We start from the raw sequence: 25,184 nt of genomic DNA on the forward strand, positions 1-25,184 counted from the left end.
AGTAGGGGGTGAGGCGTACCACGGCTAGTGCGAGTTGTGGATGTTTTGCATAAGTACTGGGTATGCATGTCGCAAGGAAAGACATGATGGGACGTGTGTAGAACTATACATATCAAACGGGGATTATCTAATCGGTAGAGCTCTTTCATCACCGTGAACAGGTATAGCACGCTACTTCTATAGACAGGGATACTCAGCCTGGCTCCAAGCGACTGACTGTGCAGCTGAAGCCAGTACGCTGGTGTGAGTAGGAGAGGAGATTTGACACAACAGAACAGATCGAAAATATGTTCACGAGTACGGAGTACTGATACGAGCGAAAGATGACTACTGAGTATGTACTCCGTACCCTGACCGTGATGCCTGGGAGCAGTTGTGTTGACAAGTGGGTCGTCTGCGGTTGCCGAGCAACGGGAGCTAAACACGCCCGATCGGGGCGACAACAAAGGCGAAGGGACTGGGGCCAGCCGTCCGGGGCCGTCGTTCACTTCCTTGATCACGCATCACGAGCAGCATGTCCTCGTAAACATCATTTCTTGGATTTTTGCGTTGCTTTTTGCTTTTGCGTTTTTGTGTACTAACCCAGCTACCGACAGCAAGCTTGCACGCTTCCAATCGCTTGCCGCTATTGTCCCAAAAAACAATGGATTCGCCACCAAAGCGAATGACGCGGGCTCGAGCTGCGGCCAAGGCTAATGCGTCGACCGTGAAGACGACCAAGATCGTCACTGCGGCCGCCAGGGCCAGGGTGGCCGGGTCGTCCACAGCTACAGCTGCCACGGCAGCCAACACAACTAAGAGAAAGACGCGGGCAGATGACACCGACGACGACGACAACGAGGGCGATGCCCGCGCTCGGCGCCTGCGCTGCCGTCCGAGCCGAGCTTTGGGTACTGTTGACGGCCCTGCCTCCTCGCTACGTGCCGAGCCCGTCCGACCAACACGCGTCACCCGAACGGCTTCGAAAATGGCTCCGGTGCAAGCCAAGGATGAGCCCAAACCCACGCGAGGCCGGTCGAGGAGAAACACGACCACGTCGATGGACCAGCCCCCCATCACCGCCAAGAGGACCACCACCACCGCGGCTACACGATCACGCGCAGGCACTGTGAGCAAAACCGCATCAATCGTCAAGAAGAGTGTCAAGTTTGACGAGCCGGACAAGGAAAACATCGGACCGGCTGCCAAGAAGGAATCGGATACTAGTGGCGGCCTGCATGCCGCCCCGGCCCGCCGACCCCCTACACCGGCCAGCAAAGGCGCCAAGAGCGCTGCGGCTTCTGAGAAGAAACCTCTAAGCCCGCGAAAGGTCACGCAGATTCCGGTTCTGCGCAAGGATGACGACTCGGCCGGCGACGGAAGCCCCCGTAGGAATGGGGCAACGGAGCAGGTCAACGTGACCCCGGTCAAGAAGAGCGTTGACCTACCCGTGCTTGAAAAAGATTTGGACTCTACTATTACCGTCAATGCTGCCATTCTTGGCGCTCCCGAAAGTTTAACAGTCGCATTTGGCTCGCCTCCACGCCGACCACCAACCTCGCCCGACAGAGACACTCTCAAGTCTCCAGCCAAGAAAATGGGAGCTATACCCTTGCCAGGCTCACCTACAAAGTCAAACCTTTTCTCGCATGATACTTTAACGAAGAAAGGTACAGCATCCAAGCAAACACTATTCCAAACACCGGCAAAGCGACCTCCGTCGCCAATCAAGAGCAAGGCCTTCCCCTCGACAAGCAGACCACAGAGTAGCCAGGACGCCTTCCAGGCCTCGCTGTTCCAGTCTCCTGCAAAGCGAGCGCCATTGAGTCTCAAGCCCGTGATCGAGAGACCAGCTGCTGCCGCTATCTGTGAGACGCCTGCGATGAAACCCATTGCTGCAGCCACGTCAGTGCGCATTGACTCTCGTCGCCCGTCAGAAAAGCTTACTTTTGAAGAGGAATTACCCGGAGGCTTCTCGGAGGCGCTCGCAGCTGAGGCCGTGGAGAACCCTGCTTTGGCCTCCCGCTTCAACGGCCGACTATCTGACGTTGTGCCACGTGACGATCTTGATGATGGTATTGAGGAAGATGAATCCGTTGAGCTCGTGCACACGTTTTCCTTTTATGAACAGGTCAACGGAATTGCGCCCCCAAGATTTGACATGCCGCCCACTCGTCGTTCTTCGAGCTCCGATGATAGCACCTTCGAGGTCCCCAAAGCGCCTGACGCTGCTTCTGCTCCGAAGCCAGCAGTGACACCACAAGGCTCTAGCTTTCAGCTCCGAGACAAAGACATCGACCCTTGCCACGATATGACAACAATGTCAGACTCGGATGATGAGTTGGACGTTGATCAGGACTCATCTACTTTTACACCGAGCTTCAGCAAGAACCGACGGTCTACTATGGGTCTCACAGACCTGGCGCAGACGCTTGGCACTTGGTCCTCGGAGAGCGTTGCCCCCGCAAGTGAGGTTATCCAGCGGACCTCCGGCCTTCCACGTGCTTCGACGGTTGTACCGGTAGCTGAGGCTTCCCCTGTCCAGACGAGTTTCTTCGAGGACCAGATGGAGACGCAAGAGGACAAGAGCGATGAAGGTTGCGAGATTACAGATGGTGAAATTTCTGATCCATCATTTGATGAGGATATCCGAGTCACTAATGAAGACCTCGAACTGGCTCAGGAAGCCGAGGACATGTCGCATTTGCACGAGAGCCCTTGTGCTGAGCGAAGTGTGGCCAAGTCATTTTCTGACTCCCTGTCCGAAGCAAGCCAGGAATACGGTGATGAGAATGAGCTTCCAGTTGACCCTGCCCTCAATGGACCTCGCCTGTGGCCCTCGACGACACCTGCACGGTCAACTCTGAGAAGCTGCTCTACGACAACCAAAGTGCCACTGAAGCCTGCCGACGAATCAAGTCCCACCAAGTCACGCCGCTTTAGCGTCTCACGCATCCCTAACAATGGTACCGGGAGCTTACCAAAGAGCGCTACCGTCATCTCTTATTCTCCCGAGAAAGTTCAGAGTCCTGACGCGTTCGACACGGACCAGGAGCCTACTACTCCCGCCAGCAAGTGCGATATGTGGTCGAACGTGGGAACCCCCGCCCGCACTCCCCAGCGTGGTTCCAGCTCGGCTCTTCTTCGTGGTGCCGTTGTGTTTGTCGACGTTCACACCAGTGAAGGCGCCGATGCCAGCCTCATCTTCGTGGATCTACTGACACAGATGGGGGCCAAGTGTGTCAAGACTTGGAGCTGGAACCCAGACAGTGCCTCGACCTCGGAGTCCTCTTCCAATAGAATCGGAATCACGCACGTTGTATTCAAGGACGGCGGTAAGCGGACAATGGAAAAGGTCAGAAGGTCGAATGGCGTTGTACAGTGTGTTGGCGTCAGCTGGGTTCTTGACTGCGAGAAGGAAAACGAGTGGCTTGATGAGAGCCGATACCTCATCGACACGGCTTTTGTGCCTCGCGGAGGTGCCCGACGCAGGAAAAGTATGGAGCCCAAAGCGTTAGCAAACAAGAATGGCACCTTGGTTAGCACACCTGCGAAGCAGACGAGCTCCTACAACCGTCGCCAGAGTGGTATTTGGATACAGACACCGCCTGACCAGACTGAAGGCGAGGAACAGGGGGACGACATTGAGTGGTCCGAGTTTATCCTTTCTCCAGTGCCGAAGACGCCCACCCCGGAGACAATCTCCAGATATGCCACCGATGGGCCTGAAACACCCTCGCAAGGTGATAAAAGCGATCTATCGGTCTCACGGGAGGAGATGCTCATGAGAACATGCCCGCCAAAGCCGAACGGTGGCGGCGCCTATGACCGAATGGGGGACGGCGTACTGAGCCCCCATAAGGATGAGAGGGTGCTCATGCGCCTGATGGCGGCTCGCCGCAAGAGCCTACAGTTTGCCCCAAAGATTGCCAGTCCGCTATCGAAGTCTTGGCACTGACGCGCAGGCTGAACATACAAATAATACTGAAGACGTGGCGGAAGAAGACAGATGGAAGCATTGTTAGCATTTCAGCCACTCGTTTTACAGAGATACCCCGAGATAAAGTAGGGATTTTTTTTTGAGTCTATGGACTCTGGCGTTCTTTTGGATTATTTTGCAACTTTCTTTCAAAGTTCCTTGGGAGGCGGAGAAGAAGGCAAATACTTGGACTGAGTATTGCCATTATAGGGAGCTATGGAGGTGGCGTTGACTTGGATCAAATGTACATAAACAACAATACATGTTTGCCTGGATCTGAGATAGGAGAGACGTCAGAAATATAATTGCCTTGTTAATAACGCTGTCTAAGAGATGTTGTGACAGTACCTGCTGTAAGCAGTTGCGGAGGCGGCTCTCCGGGCTGAGAATTGCATGTAAATTCCAATGGACAGAGATGCGCATCGGCTCTGTGCCTTGCACGTTCTAAGTTGGACGGGCATTTCTCTCGCCTCCACTCTCATCTGATGATGACGGATGAGAGCCAATACCTCTCCGCGTCAGGTTCAATATACTGTGTTCTTCGTTGTCATGTTCCCCTGCTGCCCCTACGCTGCAGAAACGTAGGCGCGCATCGCCTTGACGGCGTCGCCCTGGTGGCGCTTGAGCAGCTCCGTCGCCTTGGGCCGGGGCAGCTCGAGCTCCTCGACGAGGAGCGCGACGTCGGCGGCGTCCACCTTGACGTTCTTGTAGGCGGCGTCCTTATTGGACGCGGTGCTGGTGGCGGCGCCTCCCTTGGTGGCCTTGTTGATGGCGGCCAGGTCGACGCTCGCCGAGGAGGCGCCGGCGTCGTCGCGCGTGTCGTCGAGGTTGGCCAGCGCGTTGGCGGCTTTGCGGTCCTCGGCGTTGGCGGGCACGGGGGGCTGCTCGTCGGCCATGGTTTGGGCGTCTGTTCGAAAGGAGGGGGCAGAGAGGAAGCTTCTGACTAGGGAGGGCGAGAGGGTTCGCAGTTTTGGGGCGTTGTTGAGAGACAATTGGCCTGCGCGTTTGCTGGTTGGTGCGAGAAAGGTTCTGTGGAGGTGGGATTTTCGAGGTTGTTTCGATGGCGGGGCTCGGGATGATGGTTTCTGGAGTAGTTAATATAAGCTCATTACTACCTAACCATACGGCATATTATGCATGAGAAAAGCCCCCAAATTCAAATTCTTAGAATCGAAATACCATACTAATATATGCCGAGTGGGAAAGTCATTTAACAAAACATGATTAGTATGAAAACGCACAGTATAGCAGGCGACTGACGGTTGCTACAACATGTATTTGCTACACTACTCAAGGAAGAAGCAGACGATGTTCAATCTTCTGTATACCCAAAAATTTGAAAGACTGCGTTATAGATCATGTAGGCCAATCCGAACACTTTTGGTACCACAAGGCGAGCCATGTCTGACTTGGTTGCTGCATGTGCGCCTATCTGCCAGGGACCAACTGCCAGGGTCCCAGAAACGATCGCAACCACGGCCAGATGCTTGAACCAACTTTCTGGCACTGGTCAGTAAAGATACCTTAGGGTCCTTTGGCATCATTTGCTATTATCGGAAATGCTCCATCTTGAACGCATTGCGGTGAGAGAAGCGTGATTTGTGCATGAAGAGCGAAGGGAAATCTGGTGAAAGACACGACACTTTTGAGTATTTGCGCAGCTATTAAATAATGCTCGGGACAATTTGATAGCATGATGTCCTATTTCCTGATTGGTTTTTGTTCCTGCTCACTTTGCAAGACGCTCGAGGTTACCACAAATTTCAAATTACATCGTTCTTTTCATGTGGGCTGTGGTTGCTAAGTGCCTGGGGCTAATAAGTACGAATCCGGTTCGGGAGATGCATGATATTGTAGAGGATACAGTGTTTGTGATTCAGACTGAGAAGGGAAAGAACACTGCATTCTGCTCGTGCTTTTTATATCCAACATCAGGTGGCCATCTAAACAGTGCATCATACACAGTCTCTCGGATTACTGACACTGTATTTCGACCTGCCATTGTTGCTCTGATTGGCCCACCGTAGGGGCTGTGACGAAAGAGAAAAATAGGGCTGCAAGTGCCGGCTGAGCTGGGTCATTGGTGGTCATTGAAGCGAAATACAATCTCTCACAACTCGCCGTCGTGACGTGCTCTATTTCTTCTTGTGCGGCCAACTGCCGCCAATACTTGTTTAGACGTCCTCGGTCATTTTCAAGGCCTCGGCACTGCGCGTATTATAGCTTCTCTCTCTGTTCCTGACTAGTCTTCTAGATCAGGCCACGCCTCCGATCCCAAGCCGACTGAGTCTTCTGAGTCACTCTGCAGCATCACGCCAGCCTACAACGTTTTATATTAAACAAGCAAAAAGCACATATATACTTGTTCACAACAAACACTTTACACACACCAGTGTCGGCATCCCTATTTATTATTTGCTGCCTGCTAAGCAGAATGGCTTCCCTGCCGCAAATCCCCGCACCCGTCGACGACGTCCCTGCCTTGGCTTGGGAACCCGACACATGGCGCTCGAAGCCGATCAAGCAGTCTCCCGCCTACCCGGACGAGGCCAAGTTGAAAAAGTCGGTCGCGGAGCTCGGCCGCATGCCCCCGCTGGTGCACCCGTCCGAGATCAACTCGCTCAAGGCGCACCTTCGCGACGTCGCCGAGGGCAATGCTTTCCTTTTGCAGGGCGGTGACTGCGCTGAGCTGTTCGACTACTGCCAGCAGGACGCCATTGAGTCGAAAATCAAGCTCCTCCTCCAGATGAGTGTGGTTCTCATTTGGGGTACTAATAAGCGCGTGGTCCGAATCGGCCGCATGGCCGGCCAGTATGCCAAGCCTCGCTCCAGTCCGACAGAGATTGTCAATGGCAAAGAGATCCCGAGCTTCCGTGGTGACATCCTCAACGGATATCACGAGGATGAGCGCGAGATTGATCCCAATCGCCTTCTCAAGTGAGTGGATACAGCTCAGCCTACGCCCTCATCCAAACTAACCCGTCGTGTAGGGCTTACCACCACTCGGCAGCTACCCTCAACTTTATTCGTTCAGCGATTGCTTCTGGTATTGCTGACCTGCGCCACCCTTTTGACTGGGGTCTAGGACACGTCCGCGACCCCGTTCTCAAGGAAAAGTACTCTGAGATTGCTAGAAGCATCCAGCAGACCCTGCGCTTCCTTCACGTCATCAATGCTCGCCCAGACGAGCTCGAAACCGTCGACATTTTCACCTCCCATGAGGGTCTGCTCTTGGAATATGAGGAGGCTCTAACCCGTCACCTGGCGAAGCCTGCATCGCATTCGCCCGGCAACAGCAGGATCGCGACGCCCCTGACTCGCTCGCCGCGCCTTGGCGGCGTGGAGCCCAACCCTCCCAAGACGCAAGAGTACTACGACACATCAGCGCACTTCCTGTGGATTGGTGACCGCACAAGACAACTCGACCACGCGCACGTCGAGTTCTTCAGAGGCATTGCCAACCCCATCGGCATCAAGGTCGGGCCCAGCACTCCTGCCGACGATCTCCTGGCACTGCTGCGCGCTCTCAACCCCCAGCGCGAAGCTGGCAAGATCACCCTCATCACCCGCTACGGCGCCGGCAAGGTGGCTGAGCTCCTGCCCAAGCACATCCGTGCCGTGGAGGATTCGGAGTACCGCCGCTGTGTTGTCTGGCAATGCGATCCCATGCACGGCAACACCTTGTCGACCGGAACCGGCATCAAGACCCGGCGCTTCAACGACATTTACAAGGAGCTCCAAGAGTCGCTCCGTATTCACAAGGAGCAAGGCAGCTACCTCGGCGGCATGCACCTCGAGCTGACGGGCGATGCCGTCACCGAGTGCCTGGGCGGCAGCGAGGGTCTTGACGAAGACGACTTGTCCACGAACTACACTTCGTTTTGCGACCCGCGCTTGAACGAGAAGCAGGCTCTCGAGCTGGCCTTCCTCGTCGCTGACCACTTCTCCAAGGAGACCAAGAAGAACTGAAAACGGTCTCTTCGCTGCGCACCAAAAATCTCATTTTCTTTGTTTCTATAGGTCGCTTGTATATAGGGCCGAGACTGGGCTGAACAAGAAAGAGATAGGGGAAAAAAGGAAAGAAATCGACTCAACTTCAAAAGCTTACGTGGCAGACTCGTTCGATATTGAAGAAGATGCATGAGATAGAAAAGAAAAATACCAGAGAACCTGCATGAAGAGAAATGATATGAATGGACATAGCACAAAATCAAAAGTTATTTTCGGCGCAAATCCCTCTCATCTGCTTGAAGATGTACTTGAAATTTCTCGCAACTACCTTCCCGAAGTCGGGCTTCTCCAATTTTATGTCGTGCTCGGTTTTCCCTTGGGCGAGCCAGTCTCTTATATATATTGTTTCCTCTCTGCCTTTACAGGTGGATCGTCTGAGCACCCTCAAAAGCGTCACCCTTGTCAAGCTTTTGCCAGCTACGGACGCTGCCGGCCTCGATACAGACCATCTTCTTCCAGCCGTCCTTGGGTTCAAAGTCGCCCATGCCGGCCGACTTGGCGACGTGCGGGTTCCAGACGACGACGTCGTCGAGATTGTCGCGGACCAGGCGCAGGCGCGGCTTTCCGTCTTCTTGGAACACGATGGGCTGCTTCGGCCCGCCGGTTGGAGTGTATATGTTGTCCAGCTCGCCGTCAAAGGTGATGTTGCCAGACTGCGTCTTGGCGGCCTTGGCGGCGACCTGGTCGATGTACGGGGCGTTGTCGAAGCCGTCAATAGAGACCTTGGCGATATCCTGGGAGCCATCTGTTTTAGCTTGTGACTATTGCAGGAATCGGAAAAGAAAAGGGCGGCAGGGAGGGGGGGGGGGGGGGGGGGGGGCGCTTTTTGGTGGCATGAGTTTGAGCTACACTCACCTTGACACGGAAGTATGTATGTAGGAGTGTCTGGAACTCAAAGGGCTCGTCACCGTCGTTGGTGATGACAATCGTCGTCGTCAGGCTCTCGCGAGTCAGCGTGACGCTGTAGAGGAGGCCGAAGCGGAAGGGCCAGGCCTTTTGGTACTCGTCATCCAGCGACTCGGAGGAGAGGCCAAAGTCGAGCTTGACGTTGGAGCTATCGCCCTCGCTGGTGGACTTGCCGAGGAATTCCCAGCGCGAGTTGCGCGCGAAACCGTGTTGGGGGAGGCTCTTGGTCTTCTCGCCGTTGCTGCCCGCACCGAATACCTACCCAATCGACATTGCATTAGCGCAACATGTACTTTGTTGCCGGGAATGGGGCAGGGATTAGATGAATAGGCAGCTCACAGGAAAGACGAGCGGGATGCCACCCCGCACCGCCTTGGTGCCGTCGAGTTTGGCGGCATCGCTCAGCCAGAGCTTCTCGTCGCCTGCCGCATCCTTCCAGCTCAGTACCGTGGCACCGTGCAGCAAGACGACAACGCTCTCGCCCGTCGGCAGCTCGGCGGTGACACGCGCGTTGCCGTGCGAGATGGTGACCTGGGCCTGGGGCGGGAGGCCCGGAGTGGCGGCGAGCGCCGAAGGCTTGTTTGGCCTGTCCACCATGACTATCGGTTTGTATGTATTGTGTCGGTAAGATGCTTTTCGGGAAGCGTCTGGTGCTTCGGGCGGAAGAACCAAGCAGGCAGATAGGATCGTGGGAAGAGGCGGGGTTTGTGCCAGGCAGGCTGCGGCAGCTGGCCCTTGTCTGTTGTTTCGAGCGGCGGGGTCGCGGATCCTAGATGATGTGCTGAGCGAAGGTTTCGTAACCGGGTCGTCTGTGTTTTTCTTGGGGTAGCAAATATATGTATAAACAGATAGATAAATTTTATACGAATGCAGGTTGTATGCTCGAGATTCTCAGGCTATTAGCAGGAGAGTGACAAGTTGTAGATAACGCCGTTGCAGAGTGAAGCAAGAAATGGAGCAGAGAGCTATGTTGGCTAAGCTTTGGTGGGGTGAGGGGTAATAGTAAGCTAAGGAACTACCGAAACGGAAGTCTCCAAGTGATTAGTTTGGGCAGCTTCATCAAGATTCTATTAGAGAAAAAATTGGTGTAACTTTTCGTCTACTTCGGTGCTTTGCTTATTGAATCCGCGGATGGCTTGTAGATGGTCAGCTCAAATGTTGCGTGTTTGGATCTGCGCAAGCCCTTCGCGAGGCAGCCGTACAGCAATGGCGACTTTCACACCACCCTGGTGCTAAGCATGCGAGACTCATGAGAGTATTCACCATCGCGGCAATTTGCTGTGATCGCATCGTTTAAGTCTGCGTGCTTCATATACAACGTGCTAACGAAAGGAAGAGCACTATCCCAAATAGAGAAGTTTATCATTCATAAGACTAATTCATGCTATTTATTTACATCATTTCAAATATAAATATGTATAGCAGCTAGCCCAGTCCCATGTGGGGAGACTTTTTTTTTTTTCAAAAAAAAATAGAAAAAAGGGAGTGAGAAAGAAACAGGGTATATCTATCATGTCTTCAAAGGTGGAGGGCTTTTGAATAAAAGAGAAGGTATAGAAATTCTATGCAAACTGATTTCTGCATGGTCATGCGTGCGAATTTACTTCTCCTGGGGTCGTGACGTCTCCTCATCGGTCTTCGTGAACATAGTGTTTTTGTTGTTGACACCGTCCTCGCTTACACTGCCGCTGGCGTGCTCAGCCTCGGGCTTCTCAGTAGACTCCTCGAAAGCAATGAGGAGCTCTCCATTCTTTCCATAGCGATGGGGCATCTCACGAGCAACCTTGACGACCTCGAACGCGCCCTTGAAACCGGTGACTTTGCGGAAGATGCTGTCCATTTCCTCAAGCGAGCGGTAGGCAGTCTCGGGGAAGAAGAAGTAGACCGAGGGCACCATGATGGCATTGATGATGGCGAAGATTGTGTAAGTGTGGTAGTCAATGTTGGTGAATGAGACGGGAGTGATCATAACAACCATGAAATTGAAGATCCAGTTGGCAGATGTCGACAGAGCGTTGGCAGGCGCACGGGTACGGAGGGGTGTAATTTCGGCGGGATACAGCCAAGTCATGCCGAGCCAGCCCACTGCGAAGAAGCTGTTGAAGACAAACAGAAATACAACACCAGCAATTCGGCCAGCGTCAGACTTGTGCGAGTTAACACCAGCGAGAATAGCCATGGTACATGCTTGGCCGACAGCACCGAAGAGCATCAGCTTCCGGCGCCCGACTCGTTCCACGAGAAAGACTGCGGGCCACGAAGCAATGAAGTATTCAGTGCCGTTCAAAGCAGCAAGCAAACGAGCAAGGAATGGGCTCATTCCGAGATCGGCGTAGATTTTTGCGGCATAGTAAGTGATGAGGTTGATACCGGAAATTTGCTGGAACATTTGGTTGACGTAACCGAGAATAGTACGGTGCAAAGTGCGGTTCTCGTCCATGTGGAATACTTCGGCATAGCCACCAGCGCTCTTTTCAGCAGTATCCTTGATGGCGCGGTATTCGTTCTCGACATAAGGATCCTCGACATCCTTATTCGCAATGGCAGCGATAACGTTGCGGGCTTCATCCTCGTGGCCCTTCAAAATCAACCAACGAGGAGACTCGGGGAGACCCAGAACGAACATTAGGATGAAGATGCAGAAGACTAGTTGGAAAGCCAGTGGGAACCTCCATGAAACGGATGTGTTGGTGAAAGAGAGGCCAAGATCGATCCAGTAAGAGAGCATGATACCAAACGTAATCAGAGCACCCTCGATCATGACCAGCTTGCCACGCTTGTGCGATGAGCAGGTTTCCGATTGCCACATGGGAACAGTCGAGGTGTTACCACCATTACCAATTCCAGTAATGATACGACCGATAATGAAGTGCTCGATGGTGAAGGCAGAGGCCTGAAGAGCTGCGCCAATAGTCATGATGGCGGTACCAAGGAAAATCATTCGACGACGACCGAGCGGGTTTCCGATAAAGATGGTAATAACTGCTCCGAGGAAGCATCCAAGATTGTAGGAGGCGATGGCAATGCCTTGGTTTAGACTGCGCTGGGATCTAGTACCAGGAAGCTGGTCGATGTTTTTGGCGGTGGAAAGATCGTTGATCTGGGGGAATTGCTCAAGGAAGATGGGAAGCGTCAGAATACCGCCCATGACACCCTGATCTTTTGAACCTGTTAGAAAGAATGATTTGCCAGCAAGAGCAATGCAAGAGATGGGCTTACCATAACCAAAGAGCAAAAAATCGCATCCTGCAATTGTGCTGATTGCCCAGTTGAGCGTGTTACCGCTCATACCCAAATAGGTCTTTCGCGCCATGCTTGCGACGTGCACCTCACTGAGTGCGGCTTGGTGCAATCACAAAAGGGCTATTGAGATCTGCGAATCGGCAAAAGATGCAAACTATCTCGCGTGCAGCTGACGCAGAGAAGGGAGACTAGGGCCAAAATACCAGACAGACGGTGAAGAGGAAGGAGCCTGCGATGTACGGGCAGGTCGTTGGACCCCGGGGGAGCAAGCCATTTATAAAGTTACATTGCAGCAAACCAGGCAGTGGCAGGGCGCACTCTGTTTCCGAATCCAAAGGCCGTATGTGCATTTCTAACTAACCGTCTCTGCCGTCGTCCCACTGAGCCCCCCACAAATAGTTGTCCCCGACGCCAAGGACGGAGATGGTGGGCGATGTGGAGAGGGACAATCACTAGTGTTTTGCCTGGCCAGGTATGAACGAGTGTGCAAGGGCGTATCCCCAGCGCTTTATTTTGTACTGCATGCACGGTATAGTGATGCGGTACCACCCTGGAAGTGGGTATGTGACGCCTGCGACGGCAATGGGCTGAAAAGACCGTATTGAGAGCTCGGGGATAGAAATATGTCCTGCATCGTCGTTGCGAGCTGTTGAGCTGTTGCCTCACGGCTGCTGTGGCCTTGATCTGTCCACGACGAACCTAGCCGAGAGCACTAAAAGCAAGCCACGCCGGGATGCTTAAAACGGAAGTAAACATGATAACACCGGCCTAGATTTCCCATGTCTCGGGCAGCCATACCATGACAATTGGCTTACATGCCTGTCCGCAACAATGCCCGCCGTTTCCGCTCACACCATCGTGGAATCTGATTTTGTTTTTTTTTCCCTCAGTGCCTTCGCCTGGTTGGCGAGTCGGAATCGCTATGGATGTGTGCAGGCTGGATCGCGCATTGGGTGAATGATCTGGTAGTAGTTTCATATAGCGTGCTAAAAACAGCCTCCTGGGGTCGTGGGGAGACCGCACGACGTCATTGTTCTGACAGTAGCCGAAATTTTCGTCCTCCTTTTCCACACGATAACTGCTGACCATGAAAAGGATGGAGCAGGGGCGGGCATGTGCAGGGAAAGAAAATTGGGACAATGCCACAGGCTCCTTGTCAATGTTGCAAGGCGGCTCGTATGTACACGGTGGGGTGCTAGGCCGCCAAATGGCATCGCTGTCGAGCAGACGCATGTGGATTCATAGTCTCCAGCAGGAGGAATTGTGGTCACTGTTTTGATGCGCAGGTACATTCTCTCGTTGAAGCTGCCCTTATTAGTTACTGAAGACCTAACGCATCCAGCAGCGCAAGGTGCAGGGCGGGCAAGATACGAAGCAACCACAGTGCTATCATGAAGTGGCGCTAGCATTGAAACCACGGGACGCTACCGGGACAGTGCAACCCATCTCTTGCTTCTGAGGGCGACCTCAGTCGTCGCATTAGCCTGCAATTGTTCAGGTTGGTCGTGTAGGCTGCGTTGAATTGCAATTTTTTTTGCTTGATACTTTCGCTGGACGTTTTGCCCATTCTCGTATGAAGTCGGAACTGCCAAGAATGTCATCCGATTTCTCGAAACGCCGAGAGATCTATGCCAGATATTCTCCACGACTGATGGGCTGAACAAGCCATGGCTGTAAGATAGTCAGGCTGGGCGAGGGCTGGGCGAGGGCTGGGCGATGAAGAGGCGTTCTGTTTTTGATGGAGATTTTCGATGACTGCATGGCGGCTGAAAGTTGGCGGCGACGATCACTTAAAAGGGAATGAGTGAGTGCCAAAATGGAATTAATGAAGATTGGCATTTTGATGGGCAGAATCGGTGGACAAACGGGAGATGGTCAAAGGACAAACGCATCTTGACATTTTCGTTTGCATGATTGAGCGCTGGGGCCCTGCCAGTTGCTGGGTAGGTAGGTACCTATCAATCTACCTAAGATACTTATTAGGTCGGTGTCCAGTGGCTTACATGAGTAGGTACCTACCTAGTACCTACCAGGCCAGCTGTCACCCACTAAACATGCTCATTGCAGTGCAACCTCTCCCCTGAACCACAAAATAATGTAACAACACTATGAATACGGAGTACAATGACTGCAACGACAATATATAACGGCGATTCCGGGGTTGTCCAGTTTTCTCCCCCGGATTCCCTTACTTTGAACTGTAAGTCTCGACGATAGCTCCTGATGCTATACGCAATTCTGCTCCCGTGGCTTTATTCCCAATCAAGTGATCCGAGTCTAGGGGGTACGCCACCAAAGCAATGAAATCAAGCTAGGGGTTTGTTTTGGCAGCCACCGACATCGACGAACTCGACGATAGAATGCATGGGAGATTGCCAGACGTAGCGCGGCGTCACGCCACATCGAGCTAGCATCCCATGTCACATACGCCTGGTAAAACCACCAAGGCCATATCGCTATTGAGAAAAATCGGGCATTTCGCTATTCCGACCCAACAGTGCAGCATTATCAGGTACAATAACTCGACTGCCACGTTCCTACAGGACTTCTGGCTCGTGTCTTGAGGTTTCATTTGATGACTATGACGTCAATTGGCGGGTCCTACGCCGCCAAACTTCAACCCGCGGGTGGGTAACGAAATGTGAGCGGCGTCTTGGCGACAGCCTGTTGCAACCAACCAGTCTGAAGGTTAGAAGGTTAGTTATCCGGTCGCAGGCACTGACTGGTTGCCATTCTCGTCATTTCAAAGTCGAGAACGAACGGGGCGGTCAGCTGAGGATCAGCCCAGGACCGCGAGACACAATGGAGAAAACGGTCTCGAATGCACAGACTTGACTCGCAACTCTGCGAGCGAGTCTGCGAGGCTGCGAGTAAGCTTAGGTTGATATCAAGGCATAAGTTAGGCTGATGTACATCATAACGCCCGCTCATTCTTCCCGGGTCATTCGCGACGGCGCCTGAGAAGTTACGACGACAAATCAGTCATATGGGACATAGTAAAACTCCATCCCATACTCCGTTCTCAGAATCCAACAACGCGCAAATTATGGACCAAAACCGGGCCTAGCAGAGCCTGCCCGCTAGAGTGTACTGGAGTTTACCAGACGTCATAACAACGGCGCTGGACCTTTCTCCGCGTTTTCTTTGGCTATTCTAGCAAACTGTGTTGATGTTTTCGTAGGGTGTTTAACCTCCCAGCTCTGCTGACTCTGTCTGTTTTTCCGCATTCAATCTCTTGTTGGCCATTGAAAGATTGTTCCGACGGCAGGTCTCGAAAGCTTCCCAGCCAACAAGACACAGAAGTTCTCGGGATGCCCGAAAGCGGCAACCCGAAAACAGCCCGCGCAAAAATGAATCAGCCAACTCTTCCAGAAGGGCTCCGCTCTCCACCCACCATTACGGAGACTCCATCGAGCCTGACGCGCCGCCTGGGATTTTAAACGGAGTACTGGTTGTAGCCGTCCGTGCCTGGATCAGCACCGCCCGACGCGAAAAAAAGAAAAGAAAATTCTGAACGGTGCAGCCTCAGCGTACAGAATGGTGCAAGGGAAAGTAGCCACGAGCTGTAGCCTGCCGGACGGAAGCCAGGGCCTCAGGAGAAACCTCAAGAGCACACCTTAGAAATCGGTGCCGAAGCAAAAAAAAGTCAACGAAGTATACGAAGAAATCCTTCATTTTGTTGTTCTTCTTCTTCCGCTTTTCTCTCATCCTTTGGTTTTTGGTCGACCTCTCTTGGCTTGGTAATCTTATGTTGTCAGCTACTATTCTACCGCAGGCAGGACCATGCACATTCTACTAAGTAGCCTTTGATCAGCTCAAGCTCTGGTACGGCACTGGCTTGCTGACGTACGGGTTTCCCAGGAGCCTGACGAATTCTGCTTGTCGCAAATGAACCAACCCTGTGCTGCAGATGCACAATACGGAGAGCAAAGCCGAGCTGGGGCCGACAGTGTCGCATCCAAGACCTTGCTTGCGTCCCACGACGCCCCCACCTCCTGCCAGCAAGCGCAGCTTCGACATCTGTAGATGCACAGACAGGCAACTATACTGCAAACAAGAAGAAAGAGACACTCGCCGAGTTCAAGGTGGTGGCAGCGTCTTGAGAGACAATGTCCCTGCTTGGTTTATTCATGTGTAAGTCTATGTATACATACATTTCCCTTTTTCAACTAATCTATCCGTCGAGTCCTCCTCTCGGATCTTCTGTCAGCAGGACCGAGCTGAACGCCCCCCAATGAAAATCTGCATGGCTAAAATGAACCTTCGACCACGTTTCTGCCCAAAATCGTTAAAATGCAGCACCCAAAACTGGGAATCGAGAAAGTGTGAACAAGGAAACAAAAGGGAACATGAACCTTGACAAAACGAGAACCGGCATTCGTTTGCTTTCCATTCTGTCTCATGCCCTTGATTATCTTGGCCTTACGTAGCCAAACCATGAAACCTGTAACCGTATGACGCCAATGATGCATGAGATGTACAATTCGATGTAAATGATTTTTCAAGTTTTTTTTTGTCCTTTGTGATATTGTTGTCGCGGCTGGATTGAGTCGTCGACTGAGCACACTGCCTTCACTCGCTCTTCCTTCCGCGAAATTCTGCCTCGTAAATTTCGCGCTTCATATCCAATAGCATCTCTTCCATCTTGTACACCTCGTCGCGAGATAGGGTGGTACTGCGAAGCTGGTCGAGGCCCTGCCGAAGAGTGTCCATGATGGAAGGCTTGGTCTTTTCTTTCGGGACCGTTTCGCTCACCACTTCAGGTGCGTCGGCCGCAAAACTTTCTGGCGCTGCAACGGTCATTTCGACATCCTCAGTCTTTGGCTGGCTGGCAGTAGCAGCTGTAGCCTCCGTAACGAGTTGCGACATGATTTCTTCATCTGTATCTCCGCCCTCCTTGGAGTGCTCGGGCACAGCGCTCTTGCCTTTCTTAGCTCTGCTTCGACTGCGAGTTCGTCGCTTCAAAGGCGACTTTTCAGCAGGCTGATGCTGTTGTCTCGCGCTCCTCCTCGTATTCTTCGTCGCGTTGGTCCCGTTTTCAGCTTTCCTAAGCTCTGGCAGCGATTGCGACTCTTCCGACTCCTCTCCAGTACCTGGCGCAAGCTCGTCTTCAGGTACCCGTTCAGGCTCCCACTCCGGCTCGGGCTCTTTTTCACGTTGTGGAGATCGCCGCTTCTTGGGGGTGCTACCGGCACTGGAAAGTCCTGATCGTTTCCGTTTACGCTTCTTCGGCTCGCTGATTGGATCATCCTTCAGGCTCGCAGCGGGCGTAGACGGCGCAGCAGGGGAAGAGGGCAGAGCAGGCAGGTCCTCGGGCGCTGAGCTAGGTATGGCAATCTCAAGTGATAGTTCGCTTGCTGTGGCCTTACCTCGCAACGATCTGCGTCTTCGAGATGGCTTGCTGGTTCCAATTGTTACTTCAACGGTAGCCTCCCCGACAGCTTCTGCTCCTGCCTGAGCTTCCATTGGCTTCGATGTCTCATCGCTGGCATTTTCGGGAAGCTCCCGCAACGACGCAGAGACTGAACCTCGAGGCTTTCCTTTGCGAGAACGAGGTGTAGATTTATTCTGCTTCTTGGGTGAAGGCTTCACATCTGCTTCGGCCTTGTCCTCGACATCAAGACTAGATGGAATTACCTTGATCGGTTCGTCTGGTCCAACACTTCCGCGGCGGCGACTTCTAGTCACAACGCCAGTAGCTGGTTGCTGAATTTCAGCCAGAGCAGCGTTCGGGGCTTGCTCAGCGTCTGTGAGACCAGGATGCTTGGCGGCGGGGGATCCAGGCGGCGATGAGAACTCCCAGTTTTCCATAGAATTGCTCGCCCTTGACCGGGATTTGATTTCGGAAAGCAGAGGGCATGGCCGTGGCAGTGGCGGTGACGATGGAGGATCGTTGAAGTCGTCCAGTTGAAGTACTTGGCCACGCCTTGGGGTTGGTGTGGAAGTGACATGCTTGCTGTATTTCTCTTGCCTTTGTGGAGTGCCCTTTTGCTTCGATTTTGACTTGGTGTCAGCGTTACTAGCATCTTTCTCATCGCCTGAGACATTGGCAGATGGGTTCTGCAGCTCCGAGTAAAGATTGCTTTCCTCACGCTGGCGTTCCCGAACTTCTCTTTGTCGTTCAGTCAGATGCTGTGATTCTTCCACTACAGGAGATGGGGATGCAATCGGGGCAAATTTGATCTGGGAGTTGTCGTGTCGCAGGCGTTTTGGTGTGGCTGACGGCCTTGGTCGCTTAGTTCTGCTAGGCTCGGGGATAGTTTCACTGCGACGCTTTCTCGAAGAGGTCCTTCGTAGAGAGGGGGTAGATGAGCCAGTCGTGCTGCACGGTTCTTGTTGTCCGTCTTGGTGAGATGACATCGAGGAGAGGGCGACAAAACTAATATCTTCTCTGCCGCGACCAGATTGAGCGCCGAAATCGCCAGCTTCAGACCCTGGCAGAGCAATATCAAGCGTAAGGCGCAGCGAGGACACAACAGATTTGAGGCTCTCAGAGCAATCGACACTTTCCTCATCTTTGACAATAGTGTTCCATGCATCAGCGGCCTTTTGGACAATGTACGCTTGTTTGCTCTTGAAAGCTGTTGTGAAAAGTGCCTCAGCATCGTCGAATTGGGCCTTGTTCAGACAGCCGCTGCCCGTGAAGATAGCACAAGCTTGATCCCAAAGCTTTTGTACGGCTTTGCAGACAGTTTCGCCTCCCGAACTCTCGAGACGTGAGTCCTCATCCAGAATCCAAACACAAATGCCACGTTGTAGCTTATGTAAGTGCCTGAGTCCTTGAGCAGCACCTGAGCGATCCAGAAATCCAGTAACTGACTGGAGAAACAAGCTAGTATCCTCACTGTACAGACTCTCCTTAGTTGCTGAGTAGAGCATGCAAAGGCAGTTGTTCCCCAATTTATAAAGAAAATCATAAGGATCGGCTGAATTGCTCTTCGCTGTTGTCAAAGCGGTCCCCCATAATCTGCGTCGAGCGGCCTCTACGGCGTGGGCATCTCGTGGCAGATGCGCGACTTCGAACAGAGCCGAAGAGGCTTGGATAGCCATTGCGTATTGCTGGGTCTGAAGTGCATTCGCATTGGGGAGGATAGAGTCGGCGAGGGCCTTTGCTAATGGTTCAACAACGGCCAAGGCGAGGCCTGCATCACCAGCCTGAGACTTGGCATGCTCACAAACCTTGCCTAACATCGACGTCCACTGCAATGATGGCAGGTTGGGATGTGACACAAGTCCCCTGTCCAGAAGGGAAACGAGTTCGCGGTACACTGGGCCGAGAAGCTGCTCGCTGCTAGAGATGCTGGAGGCGGGCACACCGGAAGCGCTGCCATCGAGAAGCAGGCTTAGGTTCTGGGAGGCCAGTGTCCATGGCGCAAAGGGGCCCGTTGAGTTTCGAGGAAGCTGGTGAAGTAGTTCTCTGGCGAGTTCGAGGCGAGCTTTGCGGGGTCGATCTTTGAAGAATGGCTCAAATACAAGAGAGAAGAAGGTACTGAAGGCTTCGTCATCTTTGACACCGGGAGGTAGCGAGGAAAAGATGTGGAAAAGATGCAAAACCGGAATGCGGGATATTCCTGGGGTGCTTTCTGGTTGGTCATGGCGATGGGACGGTGTCAAGACAGGTTCAAAAGAGTTTGAAGTCATTGACAGCTTCTTTTCCATGAAAGGCAGGACTCTCAGGCCTTGTACAAGAACCGCAACAAAGTTCTCCATGGCTGCAAAGAATCTCGCGACAGTTGCCTCCTCTGCGTCTGGCACACCAGCTGACCAAACCTTCACAATGAAGCTGAACGTACAAGCAATAAACTTGGCAGTGTCCTCCGACACCTTGATATCCTTTGCAGATGCTGAGGCAACTGAGCCAACCAATACCTGCCAGAGTCGATGAGCCAAGCTTTCTTTGTTGGCCAAGTCGAGGAATTTCTTTTCCAGGATCGCGCTCACAGGCTGCATCACTTTATCGCAATTCTTTCGGACCCATTTGGATTCAATCGGTGGCAGTTCATCAGCTTTGGCTGGAGGAAGATCCATAATTCGATCATGCCTCCAGACTCGGGGTGTCGCAATGTCTAGCAGGCCGACAAGGAGGTGTGATGCTTGCATGACACAATCACCGGGAATGTCGGGCTTGCCGTCAAGACTGATGAGCAAGCTAATAATTGGGTGCACAGTAACATCCCATACTGTATCGGCGGGGTATTTTTCATTTCCTGGTGCAAAAGTATAGTAATACAGGTTGCATATGCCACCAAGAACGTTGCGCTTTAATTTCATAGCTTCCTCAAGCTGCTTTGGTGAAGATTTTCGTCGAAGCTGGCTCGAGAGCGGCTGGCAGAGTGTTCCAAGTATCTTGGGAGAAACTTTGTTGTCAGTAAGAGACAGGTAAATGTATCTGTTCCAAGCGTAGTTGGCCTCTTGTTTTGTCGAGCTATCCGTCATGTTGAATGCCGACTGAACTAGGGTTAACCATGGTCCGTAGTACTGCCATCGCTCAAGAGGACATCTAAGAAATAATATGACAACGCTCCATATTTGTGGGACAGCAGATGATGTCTGTCTATCTTTGATCATTTCTTGTAGCCTTGATATGTAGAAGGCAATGTACGCCTCGCCGTCGCTGGTTGCCTGTAATATTTCGGTCGCTCTTCGCATCAGTGGCTTTTCGGATCGCAAGCTGAAGCCAGCCTCGGTGCCGAGGCCTATGGCCTGGGATCTAATCTCTTTTATGCTGCTCAGCATATCTGTGAACATGTCTTGCAGCCAGTCAGAGTACACAATCATGTGTTTTGGCGTTTGTTTGATGAGACGCCTGTATATATGGATCCTGCCCATGATGATGCTCTTCCCGGTAATGTAGTCTTCAATCTTGTGCAATGAGGTAACCAGGCGTCCAACACGGTCAGACGTCATAACTTTGGGTGGGAAGTTTTGAAAGGCCACAATCTGCATCAAATGACGAATGACGTCCTTTTTCGATGTTGCAGCATCTTCGAAGGAACGGATAGCGTGGTCAAGGATGAAGATTCCGAAATCCGAGGTCAACGTTGAGGCAATGGCAGGAAAATGTAGAAAGGTGACGACGAGATTAAGGGCGTGGTTGATGAGAGAGGTGTCGGGTGTTGCATTTCCATTTTTGGCGGTAATATCGCGCTGTATGAACTGCATGAACAGACTCATCTTGTCCTGCAAAGCAACACGGTCGGGCAGGTTGTTGGATGCCTTCAGAGCACGTGCCAGCATCATATAAGCATCGAGCTTCGAGTCGCGGTCGGAGCCAGCGAGCTGCTTGATTGTCGAGTCCAGCATATCGATTATATTTCCTTGCAAAGCGTCTCCGTTGGCATCCCCATTCAAAGAAGCGACAAGTGGACTGGGGGAAGAAGATGGTTTGAGAATGCCCTTGATGGGCCTCGAGGCGGAGGAAGGGGTTGCGGACGGTGCCGGCGAGGGCTTGGACGGCTTGGAACCGTCGTTGAATTCGGCAGGCTCTTTGTATTGCGTATGGGCAGACCACTCGACCTTCTTCCTTGTCCGCCCAGAGCCAGTGTTGGGTTCTGTGACGGCCGACGACGCGGAGCCGGCATTCGGAGGTGTCTGGAGGCTTAGACGATGATCGAACGGAGCACGTCTAGTCGACGGTGCCGCGGTGGTTGCTGTGTCACGAGCGTGATTCGTTTCCCGAGGAGGCGTGGGAGGTCGGGCTGGTAGCGACGTGAAAAGAGTTGCCGCGGCCGTGGCTACTGAAGATGCCATGGCTGCTAGGCAGCACCGGCGATCTAGACAGCGAAAGGGCCAGAGGCGACACGGGGGACGGCGGGCATCTAGCGGCGTAGCAAGGGCACTTGAGGGGCGCGAATTGGAAGGCAATGATGGAAATGAAATTGACAGATGACTGAGAGAAAGCAATATGCCACGATGTCGGAATCCGGGCACCTGTCAGCCGTCGGATGCTGCCTTTGAATTGTAGTATGGTGAGATGGATTTTCTCCCTTGGTGGGAAAGTGCCAAATCCATTAATTAGCAAACGCGGTCACGGTTCACGTCGGACGCGTGGTGGCAGACTAGGCTAATAGTAAGTACCCCAGCTGGCGTGGCTGGGTCCAGCGGCGCGCCGCGGTGGCAGGCCGTCCCTGTGGCGCGCTGGGAGCGCTGGGAGGCCATTTTGGGGGGGTCAAGGAAGTAGATGAGTAGGTTAGTACTAATCTGGTGGATATGGCCCAGGCTAATAAAGTCCGTATGTACGGATTATGCAGTACAGAGAACTGCAGCTGCGCCACATCACATTGCCTGCCTGTGGCTGAGACACCGGCCAAGCCAGTACAATACCTAAACCACTACGGAGTACTAGTTAGCTGCAAGTCCTGAACACGCTTAAAAAAAGTGTTGTAATACTCCGTATATTCAAAACGAGAAAAAAAGGTATATAAATAAATAGGAGTTTTCTTTTTCAATCAAAGGACTTTTCTTTTTCTTGCGAGGGAAAGGGGGCCCCATTTTGTCTCTCTTACCGTGCAGGTGGCTTTTGCCCGAGGGTCGTTATTGTTTGCGTTGTAACGCAAGCCAAGTGACGCTTTGCATTGCAGATCGTTACATTCGCTTTGCCACTGTAGGAAGGTACCCAGGTACCCGGCTTGCCCGCTACAACGGCGGCTTCAACTGCCCGCCGCTCCCGCGCCGCGTTCATCACCCTCATTCTCATGCAGTATACGGAAACCTCATTAATTGCCGCACTATCTTTTCCAAGACCACCCAAGAAACGATAGTCCAACCGTAAGCGGCCAAGTTCGTTCTCCGTCTTCAAAGGGGTGTCTGCTTACTGCTGCTAAGTGCAAGTCAACCAAGACTGCCCCTCCACCAGAATCGCCAGGTGGGGTTACAACCAAGGAACTACTATCCAGCCAAAGCTCTTGTCGCTCAAGCCAACCTCGCAAAGGTCATCATCTCGCATTGGGTTTTTCCCTTTTTCAACCACCTGCGTTAGCCCTGTTTTTGAGAAGACGTTCGTCTATCTCATCCCTACAGATACGCATCGAATACCCCTACTCGACGCCTGCATACGCGGCCACTCTCACGGTAGTCACGCCGTCAGCCCCGTGCACTCCGCGCCGACCGCCCCTTGTTGTACATATAGATACAGGGCTGCCGTATCCGCTTTCTCTTCCACGTCACCGAAATCGTTCCTGCATTGCCATAGAGGTCCATCATCATGTCTGCGTCAGCGCTTGGTGCGGCTACTGGGACCGGCAAGTTCTCCTGTCTCGTTTGCGCATCACTGTTCGGATGCTGACCATCCCTCGTAGCAAAACTCGACGCAGTGACCAAGCTGGTTGACAAGCTTACCAAGGATATGGGTAGCCTCTCCATGGCCCCCAAAGGTGGGAGCAGTACATAACCTCCCTCCAGGGGTACAACTAACAACGTACAGAACGAAGTAATGCTCTCGAGGAGCTAAAGATCTATGGCCGAGACCCTCGCAACGCAGATCCCATCTTTACAAAAGAGGTTAGACAGCTCTACATTCACAAAGAAGCTACGCAACTAACGCAGCAACACGACACCTTGCTCAGGGCATCTCAATGCTACTCTCGTTCGCCTTCAATGACAAGGCGCCGAGCGAAACCTCGCGCGGCGCGCTCAGAGTTCTTGCCAACTCGATGGTACTCAAGCCAGAGACGAGGCAATTGTTTGTTGACAGCGGATACGCAACCCAAGCATGCAAAAGACTTGATACTGAGAGTTGGGACGACGAATTTCTGCTGTCTCGTATCCTCTTCCTTTCGACATATAGCCATGAAAAAATCAAGCTTTCACCCTTGATCAAGGAGCATGGCCTTGCCAACAGCATAACTGCTAATATTAGACGGCATTCTAAGTCAGAATCAGCAAGTAGCCACGCAGCTGCTGGGTCAATGGAGGAGATGGCTCTACCCGAGACGCTCAAGCTTCTCCACAACGTTACTCACTTCTGCCCGGAAGAAGCTTCGGCATTTACCCCTTCGGTGCCGCATATAGTTTCACTTTTGTGTACTCGCAGAATGCCGAGTGTAAAGGTTTTGGATCCGCCTTTCGGCCCGCTTGTCAACTCACTCCTCAACTTGGATGTGACGGCTGAGGCATGCAGATCGGCCCTGTTTCCCACAGGGGATGAAGCCAAACTGGGCTCCAAGCTGATCGAAATACTAGACAGAGCTATGAAGGAGTATTCTAGTAATGAACTGGATACTGCGGTCACACCGGTTGTCAAATTTTTACTGGAGGTATACAACATCGGCCCCGACCTTGTTCAGAAGAAGCTTCGTGATGGTCTTTTGCCGACCTCGGAAGACCGGGAAACTGTACTGGGCAAAGGCTCGTCGTTATCGTCCCGTCTGCTGAAGACTTCTACGGATCCCATGGCCCCCCACCTCGGCCCAGTCATTTCGCACCTCTTCTTCCTCATGTCCGACAAAGATGCCACCAAATTTGTGGAAACTGTTGGCTACGGATACGCATCGGGATATCTATTTCGTAACAATGTGCCCGTGCCTGCATCTACAAAGGCAACTTTCGATATTGCGGACGAAACTGTAAGCCCGCGGGCCGTGAACCCCATCACAGGCCAGTTCATTGATAGAGAGGTACCCGACGATCTACCGCCAATGACGGATGAGGAAAAGGAGCGGGAAGCTGAGCGTCTCTTTGTTCTGTTTGAACGGTATGTGTGGCAAGACATTCGCCTTTAATAACCACAAAGCTAACCTCTTTCTTTTTAGACTCAAGATGAACGGTGTCCTCAGCGTACAGAATCCCGTGGAGCAAGCTGCACGAGAGGGGAAATTGCGTGAGCTAAAAGATGACGAAGTAGAATAAAATGAGTGATCTAGATGTCCGTGAGAAAATGAATCATGTGCAGCATGGAGGAAATGATAACTTTGCAGTGTGTTGACATAATATGTACCGGTAGATAGTGCCCTAGAAGCAAGTAAAGTGCCACATAGCGTGACTATAGTTTTGAATCTCACAGAATGTGCAATAGTTCCAGAATTCACGTGTTGCCTGGTTCTGTTTGTATGCAGCCTGGCGACTGGCG

The 25,184-nt window shown here is 52.6% G+C and overlaps 7 protein-coding genes across 7 annotated transcripts; 3 read left to right on the forward strand and 4 right to left on the reverse strand.

The window, feature by feature from the left end:
* Positions 1-643: 643 nt before the first annotated feature.
* On the forward strand, positions 644-3,937 carry V2A60_000435 (BRCT domain-containing protein; the record flags this gene model as incomplete). Its single annotated transcript, XM_083251806.1, has 1 exon — positions 644-3,937. The coding sequence occupies one exon, from the start codon at positions 644-646 to the stop codon at positions 3,935-3,937; it is 3,294 nt and encodes a 1,097-aa protein (XP_083107932.1).
* A 587-nt stretch (positions 3,938-4,524) lies between these two features.
* On the reverse strand, positions 4,525-4,854 carry V2A60_000436 (uncharacterized protein; the record flags this gene model as incomplete). Its single annotated transcript, XM_083251807.1, has 1 exon — positions 4,525-4,854. The coding sequence occupies one exon, from the start codon at positions 4,852-4,854 to the stop codon at positions 4,525-4,527; it is 330 nt and encodes a 109-aa protein (XP_083107933.1).
* A 1,538-nt stretch (positions 4,855-6,392) lies between these two features.
* On the forward strand, positions 6,393-7,927 carry V2A60_000437 (DAHP synthetase; the record flags this gene model as incomplete). The annotated part of the gene is made up of 2 exons (XM_083251808.1): positions 6,393-6,895; positions 6,949-7,927. 2 exons carry the CDS (start codon positions 6,393-6,395, stop codon positions 7,925-7,927), a joined length of 1,482 nt encoding a protein of 493 aa, XP_083107934.1.
* A 401-nt stretch (positions 7,928-8,328) lies between these two features.
* On the reverse strand, positions 8,329-9,472 carry V2A60_000438 (glucose-6-phosphate 1-epimerase; the record flags this gene model as incomplete). Its single annotated transcript, XM_083251809.1, has 3 exons — positions 8,329-8,703; positions 8,825-9,133; positions 9,215-9,472. 3 exons carry the CDS (start codon positions 9,470-9,472, stop codon positions 8,329-8,331), a joined length of 942 nt encoding a protein of 313 aa, XP_083107935.1.
* Positions 9,473-10,475: 1,003 nt separating this feature from the next.
* V2A60_000439 (general substrate transporter) lies at positions 10,476-12,188 on the reverse strand (the record flags this gene model as incomplete). Its single annotated transcript, XM_083251810.1, has 2 exons — positions 10,476-12,034; positions 12,095-12,188. The coding sequence occupies 2 exons, from the start codon at positions 12,186-12,188 to the stop codon at positions 10,476-10,478; spliced, it is 1,653 nt and encodes a 550-aa protein (XP_083107936.1).
* Positions 12,189-16,690: 4,502 nt separating this feature from the next.
* Positions 16,691-21,868, reverse strand: V2A60_000440 (Rap1-interacting factor 1 N terminal-domain-containing protein; the record flags this gene model as incomplete). The annotated part of the gene is made up of 1 exon (XM_083251811.1): positions 16,691-21,868. One exon carries the CDS (start codon positions 21,866-21,868, stop codon positions 16,691-16,693), a length of 5,178 nt encoding a protein of 1,725 aa, XP_083107937.1.
* Positions 21,869-23,321: 1,453 nt separating this feature from the next.
* On the forward strand, positions 23,322-24,964 carry V2A60_000441 (guanine nucleotide exchange factor; the record flags this gene model as incomplete). Its single annotated transcript, XM_083251812.1, has 5 exons — positions 23,322-23,340; positions 23,416-23,490; positions 23,541-23,617; positions 23,683-24,809; positions 24,868-24,964. 5 exons carry the CDS (start codon positions 23,322-23,324, stop codon positions 24,962-24,964), a joined length of 1,395 nt encoding a protein of 464 aa, XP_083107938.1.
* Between the last annotated feature and the right edge of the window lie 220 nt (positions 24,965-25,184).

This window comes from Cordyceps javanica, chromosome 1 (genome assembly GCF_051103115.1).
Source record: "Cordyceps javanica chromosome 1, complete sequence".
Classification (NCBI taxonomy): Eukaryota; Fungi; Ascomycota; class Sordariomycetes; order Hypocreales; family Cordycipitaceae; genus Cordyceps; species Cordyceps javanica.